At 42.4% G+C, this 7,337-nt stretch overlaps 1 protein-coding gene across 1 annotated transcript in view; it reads left to right on the top strand.

The window, feature by feature from the left end:
- The window catches only part of Glipr1 (GLI pathogenesis related 1), a 10,776-nt gene that overhangs the window by 71 nt on the left and 3,368 nt on the right, over window positions 1-7,337 (top strand). Inside the window, exons 1-2 of the mRNA XM_031349666.1 lie at window positions 1-347; window positions 3,539-3,778. The exon at window positions 1-347 is cut by the window's left edge and continues 71 nt beyond it. Coding sequence (XP_031205526.1) covers window positions 174-347; window positions 3,539-3,778 — 414 coding nt within the window. The 5' untranslated portion in view covers window positions 1-173. The remainder of the gene's footprint in view (window positions 348-3,538; window positions 3,779-7,337) is intronic.

Here is a 7,337-nt window from a genome sequence, read left to right as displayed (position 1 = left end):
AAAAAAATCAGCGTGCTGAAGATGGAGCTCAGAGGCAGAGCACTTGTCTAGCATACACAATCCTGGGTTCACCCGAGCTCCAATGCGGAAATAGTCTGCAGACTGAGAGAACCAAGCGTGCTATCAGAACCCCAAGGCTCTGGATTCTAGGTTCGGCAACAATCAGAGAGACCATGCAGGTCATCCTTGCTGTGATGGTCTGGTTGGCTGCTTCTGGGTCTAGTTCCTCATTTACAGAAAGTACTTTGCCAGATATAACAAACGAGGACTTCATCAAAGAATGTGTTCAAGTTCACAACCAGCTTCGGTCAAAAGTGAACCCAAGAGCCAGGAATATGCTGTACATGGTGAGTTCGCTAGCAGGGCTCATCGCGCATGTCAATCAGAAGCAGCTTGCCTGCATTAATCTGGGTGTGACTTCTGGGTAATCCTGAGTGAGTTTTTTTTTTCTTCTTGTAATGAATGTGTGCAGTAAACTCAGCTTTTGATCAGAGTCCACCGTAACCTTTCCCCGACTGTCTTGAGCAATAATACCACAGGCATGATTCAGTTCTTTCTGCAAACTTCCTTTCCGCAGCCATGAGCAGCAGACTTCTTGGTGGTCATGGGTTTTCCTGTTAATATTTGTGAGGTTTCTTTTTTGTGTCTTAAGGGTTTTTTTTCATTATATGCTATGTAAAATTATGGTGTTTCATTATGATAATTCAGTGTGCTTAGGTTACACTCATTCCGTTGTCCTCTTGGACCTGTCCTCTGATCCCTTTCCCCTTCTATGTTTCTGTGGTCTTCGATTGTTTTCCTCTACACCTCACATAAAAGAGGACATGATACGTTCCCTCCTGCGTCTGCTTTTTGTTACTTAATGTGATGATCTCCAATCCTATCTATTTTCCTGCAAATGTCATACTTTTGTTCTTGGTGACTCAGCAATACCCCTCAGTATGTTTATATAAACATATCTGTACACAAGCTGTCTTCCCTAACCTTACATCTATTTGGGAACCACTAGATGTAGTCCATAGCTTGGATGTTGTGAGTAGTACCACAAAAACCATGCATATGCAGATGTCCCAAAGTGGGCTGACCTCCATCCCTGTAGATACAAGTCCCAACATTTCATAGCTGGATCACACTAGTCTTATGTTTATAGTTTTTGTCGATACTGATTTCCATAGTGGGTGAGCTAATTTACGTTCCTATCAGCAGCATATAAGGGCTTTTTCTCCACCCACATTTCAGTGGGCTTTGTAGTTGCATTTCCCTAATGGCTAAGGATGTTGAGCTATGTTTCTCTAAAGGACTGTTTGTTCGGCTCATCTGTTGGATTTCTCACCCTTTTAGGGCTTAATGCTTTTAGCTCTTCATACATTTTAGGTATTAATCTGCTGAGGCATGAATAGCTGCTATATATTTTTTATTTTTTATTTTTGCTTTTCTTTTTTCTTTCCTTCTTTCCTTGCTTCTTTCTCTTTTTTGAACTTGGTATGTAAATGAGACTGGCCTAGAACTCAGAGAGCTACTTGACTCTATGGCCCCACTTTCAATGTTATGTTTAAAGGCATGTATCATTATGACCAATTTTTCTTCCATTTTTTAGGCTATGCTCTCAGGTAATGTTAGTTTTCACTGTGCCCATGGTTTTTAATTAATGCAGTCTCATTTGTCAGTACTTATGTATTTCCTGAGCCACTGAAGCCCTGTTCAGGGCAGTAGTGGCACATGCCTTTAATCCCAGCACTCGGGAGGCAGAGGCAGGCAGATTTCTGAGTTCGAGGCCAGCCTAGTCTACAGAAGAGTTCCAGGACAGCCAAGGCTATACAGAGAAACCCTGTCTCGAAAACAAAAACAAACAAACAAAAAAGGAAAATTAATTGCCTGTGCTTCATATGTTGAAATGTTAGCCAAAGTAATTGGGCAAAAGAGGAAAAAAAAAATAAAAGCCACAAATAAAAAAAAGGACATGTGATATTGAGACTGTGACAGTTTCAGGTCTCATATTAAGGTTTGTAACACATACTGATTTGTTTCTTCTACACTGTAAGAGCCTGGTTTTGTGCTGCTGTGTGTACATATCCAGTTTGCCCAGCACCATCTGTCTAGTGTCCTCTTGCATTAATCTCCTTGTTTCAATGCTGATACTGTCCTGTTGATTTTGACTGGCACTCTGTTTTTGAAGTCAAGATTGACAAGTCCTTTGGCAACTCCTATTTCTGATCAGAAGTCCTTTGGCATATAAAGTCTTTTGTGCTTCTGTGTAAATTTTCAGATGTTTTTTTTTTTTTCTAGCTTTAAGAAGAAAGCCTTAGAAGTGTAATGAGATCTGTAAGCATCTTTCGGTGACTCTCATTTGAAAATGCCTACCCAAATGAATCCATGAGCATGAATAGCCTTCCCATCCTATATAGCTGTGCTTCTCAACCTAACGCTGTGACGCTTTAATACAGTTCATCATGCTGCATGACTCTCAACCATAAAGTATTTGTGTTGCTACTTCCCAACTGCAATTTTGCTACTGCTATGAGTTGTAATAGAAGAGAGGAGTTGCAACCCACAGGTTGAGAACCACTGATCTGGTGTTATCTCCAGCATGTCTTCACTCTTTCGTGGTTTTCATTGTTGAGGTCTTTTGCCTCCTTAGTAAGATAGTTTCCTACATATTTTACTATTGGAGAACTCTCAGAATGGAATTACTCTGGAGATTTCTCTTTTGGGCAGCTCACTCTTCCTTCATACAAAAGCTACCGTGTATCACAGGCTGATTTTTATTTTCCCTGCTACATCATGGGACTTGTTTATCTCTTAGAGCTTCTGGTTATAAGGCAGTATCACTTGAAGACATGGATGTTTCTGCGTCTCTCCTATTCTTATTCTCTGACCTCATTACTTCTTATTTGTACTGACTGCATTTGTGTTAACTTGACACAAGATGTACGAGTCATCAGAGAAGGGGCCTCTGTTGAGAAAATGCCTCCATGGAATCCAGTTATAAGGCGCTTTTCTCTATTAGTGATGGATGGGGGAAGGTTCCACCTATTTGCCATCCCTGGGCTGGTGGTCCTGGGTTCTATAAGAAAGCAGGCTTGTTCTATGAGCAAGCCATAGGAGGCCAGCTAGTAAAAAGCATCCTTTCATGGCATCTGCATCAGCTCCTGTCTCCAGGATTCTGCCCACTTTGAGTTCCTGTCCTGACTTTGAACAGAGATGTGGAAGTGTGGGCTGAATATACCCCTTTCTTTCCAACTTGCATTTTCTTCATGGTGTGTCTTTGGAGCAATACACACACCTATGACAGTATTCCCAATCAATTTAGCAGGTAGAGACTAGTAAGCACCATGTTGCTTCTGGATTCTACCTCATTTGTCACTATGACTCCTCCTCTTGAAGGAACTGGAACCTGGCCTTAAAGTAAGTAGTAAGCCAGTGGGGTCTCCAGATCTGAGTTGAGTAGGCAAACAGCCTTGTGCTTGTTAATAACACTCTTAGGTTTTTGAATAAGATGTCTCTTTCTTGACTCCTATATTGTTTAATTATTTTTCAGTCTTGGGACCCAAAACTAGCCCAAATTGCAAAAGCATGGGCAAAATCTTGTGAATTTAAACACAACCCACAGCTGCATTTACGGATACACCCAAATTTCACCGCCCTGGGAGAAAATATCTGGCTTGGCTCTCTTTCCATCTTCTCAGTATCTTCAGCCATCTCCGCCTGGTATAATGAAATTGAGAACTATGACTTCAGCACTTGGGAATGTACAGGTATCTGTGGCCATTACACTCAGGTAAGTACTTCTCTATAGCTTCTTGAAACCACCTGTTTAAAGGTGGAACAAACTGGACTTGGTGTTGAGCAAATATATAATGAGCTAGTAGGATTATGAGAGGAAAATGTACGTGGAAACATTAGTTACATGGATAAAATCATACGCAACAGCCATCAATCCAGACAGTACAAGATACTCGCATGAGATAACATTGTGTTCCTTAAAGTCTTGCAATGTGGCTGATCAATGAATTTGAAGTGTCTTCTCCCTAGCGAAGTGGCTTTAGAGAAACACCATCATCTCTTTAACAGCATTTCTTGATGTATGGATGTTAGACCCTCCCTTACATGTTTGTGGTAAGAAGTGAATGAGGCTTTCAGAAAGGTAAATGCCATATTCACTGGCTAAATGGATGTCATGGTTACATCCTCCTAGACTTGGGAATTCAAGGACATTTTCCCACGATGAGCTCTCTCTTCTGCAGGGAAGACAGAACACAGTAGTCTACTGACGAGGTTAGGACCACTAATTTGGTCTCATATCTATGGGAGAGATAGGGTTTTGAAAATTAGTTTTCCCATGTCCCAAGTATTAGTCTTCCTTTTTTGCCCTAAATGGAAAGGAGGAACTTAGAAGGGAAGTCTCTGCTGTCTCAAGTCTGTGGGACATGAACTTGAGCTTACTCTTCCTGTTCTGACTTCTGGGATGAGGGATATTCGTATGAGTAACAAGTCTGTTAAAATGTGAATTGTCTTCTGACTGCTACATATTTTGCATGCTTACCTACTTAAATTCCAATTAAAGTAACAGGCTTCTTCATAGACCTTGTACACCGCCTTCGCCTGGTTATCCAGAACTTTCTTTCTTTTCATTTGACAAACTCCATTTTCAAGAACCAACTCCCACACCTCTTATTGTGAGCACGGTGTGAGCCCTTGGCTGGTTAGTTTCTTGTCATCTTTGCTCATATGGCCTGTCAGTGTCTCTTAATTGAACTAGCCATGCACACATGTGTCTCCCCAAATCAGGGAGAGCTCTCCTGAGAGCCAGAAGCCTGTACCCTGTACAGTTGTACCCTGCTTTTCCAGACTTGCTCCTATTTCTCCTTCCCTGGGATTCCTTTCATGCTCCTGAGGTTGTCAAGTATTGTCATGTAAGCTAGTATCGCAGAGTAAGCTGTGCGGGAATCTGGACCAACACTTTGTCGATAGTCGCTTAACAAAGAGTGCAGCCCCAGAATCTAGTTTTGTAATAATGTATGTTTGAAGAGGACTTCTGATAAATCCTTGTCTAAAATTCCTGTTTCAGCCTTCTAAGAGATCTTAGTGGTGGTGGTGTTCAAACTACTTAAGTCATTTCATGTTCCTACTGGCATGTTCTTACTAGCAAGTTACCTAAAGTAGGGACTGAAACCTCTACTTACCCTCCTTTTTTGAAAATCAAGTTGTTTACATAGGTTGCCCAATGATAAAAGGGTACAGAGCATAAATTCAGATTGATTATCTCTATGAGAATAGTATAGTATTGACATTACTGATTCAACATTTTAGCTTCATGTTCATAGGAGACGGACCAGCAAGTTTTTCAATTTTGTTTAATAAAAGACTTGCTGGTAGGCAAGTTCCAGATGTGGACTAGAGCTATGAAATCTGAGTTCATATTCCTGCCCTGACACTGCGACTGCTTTGCTTCTTTGACTAGCAAGTACAGATAACAATGGGACTAATTGTATGACCCAGGCTAGCCTCAGATTCGCTCTGTAGCCCACGTAAGCCTTGAACTCACAGTGAGCTTTCTGTCTCATCTTCCCAAATGCTGGGATTACAGGTGTGAGATATCATGTCCAGTTAAGCCTAACTTTGAAAACTATTTGCAACATCTCTTAAAGGCGTGGAGCATGTTGAAAAGTAGGGAACCGTTTCCTTAGGTGGTGGGATCCACACAAAGGAATAGGTCATGGGGGTGTTCACTTGAAAGGGATACTGGGAATTTATTCCCTTTTCTCTGTCTTTGATTTCCTGGCCACCACGAGGTGTGACTAGTTTCCCAGGCCCTCATCACAGACCCAAAGGCAATGACAACTGTGGCCATTCAGGACCCAGAGCATGCCTTTCCACTGATATTTTGTTAATGATTAAAAACTAATAGACCAACTGTTAGCAATCAGGTATTTCCACCCACCTGTCCCTCAGGGACATACCAGCACCTTTATGTCATCATCACTTGTCCCCAACAGGTACAACAGGTGTGATACATAAAAGCTCCCCTGGCCCTTTTCTATTATTGTTGCTCATTTCAAAATCCTCACCTGAGATTTCACACTAAAATGAGTAATTTTGATGTATCCTTCTTTCCCAGAGAGGAAATATTTTTTTTACAAAATGTCAAAAAAGACTTATTTTTGTTATTTCAATGTGTGTGTGTGTGTGTGTGTGTGTGTGTGTGTGTGTACATGCATGCTATGGAACACAACTCATATGATCAGTCCTTGTGGCAGGTGCCTTTATCCCGAGATACCTCACCTGCCCTGAAAGATGCCCCTCTTAGGAGCTGTCTGGGAGATAGGTGTTACATGTGCATTTGTATATTGCTACCACCTAATGATCTAATACAGTGTACAATCTCCACATTGAACACATCAGTCAGGGCCTCTGGATGGAAGGGCAACAGGGAGACTAAGAAAACCTCTCAGGTGTTTCCTCCTCCTCCTTTTTATATTCTTTTTTTTTTTTATTGGATGTTTTCTTTATTTACATCAAATGTTATCCCCTTTCCAGGTCTCCTCTCTGGAACCCCCTGTCCCATCCCCTCTCCCCCTGCCTCTATGAGGGTACTCCCCCACCCACCTACTCCCACCTTCCTGCCCTGGCATTGCCCTATACTGGAGCATCAAACTCCCTCAGGCCCAAAGGCCTCTCCTCCCAGTGATGTCCAACAAAGCCATCCTCTGCCACATATGTGGCCAGAGCCATGGGTCCCTCCATGTGTATTCTTTGGTTGGTGGTCCAGCTCCGGGGGGTCTGGCCTGTTGACATTGTTGCTCCCTTCTATGGGGCTGCAAACCCCCTCAGCTCCTTCAGTCCCTTCTCCAACTCCTCCATTGGGAACCCCATGCTCAGTCCAATGGTTGGCTGCTAGTATCCACCTCTGTTATTTGTCAGGCTCTGGCAGAGGCTCTCAGGAGACAGCCATATCAGGCGGGATCCCATCTCTCTCCAGTCCCATTACTCTTGAGTCATGAACTCCATCAGCTTCCCAGAATTCTATCACCCCAGAGTGAGTTACCATGTGCTCATTCCTATACTGCTAAAGTAAACCTCCACGATTGCCCACTCCTGCCATCCCTGGTCTTCTCTATCTATTCTATAAGTGCCAAGTGGACTCAAAACAAAAAACCCAACAAAACCAAACCCTTTTTCTTACCTACCAGAATCCCTTTAGTCTGCCCCCTTTGATCTCATCTATGACTGTCCCCCATTCAGAGTGTGCCTTTTTTCTGCCACCCTTACATGCCAAGCAGCTTTTTTATCCCTGAGAATTGTGTCCATTGTCCGAGTCTTCTGATTTTTTTTTTTTT

Source organism: Mastomys coucha, unplaced genomic scaffold, assembly GCF_008632895.1.
Source record: "Mastomys coucha isolate ucsf_1 unplaced genomic scaffold, UCSF_Mcou_1 pScaffold4, whole genome shotgun sequence".
NCBI lineage: Eukaryota > Metazoa > Chordata > Mammalia > Rodentia > Muridae > Mastomys > Mastomys coucha.
This window is presented reverse-complemented; position numbering and strand designations above follow the sequence as displayed.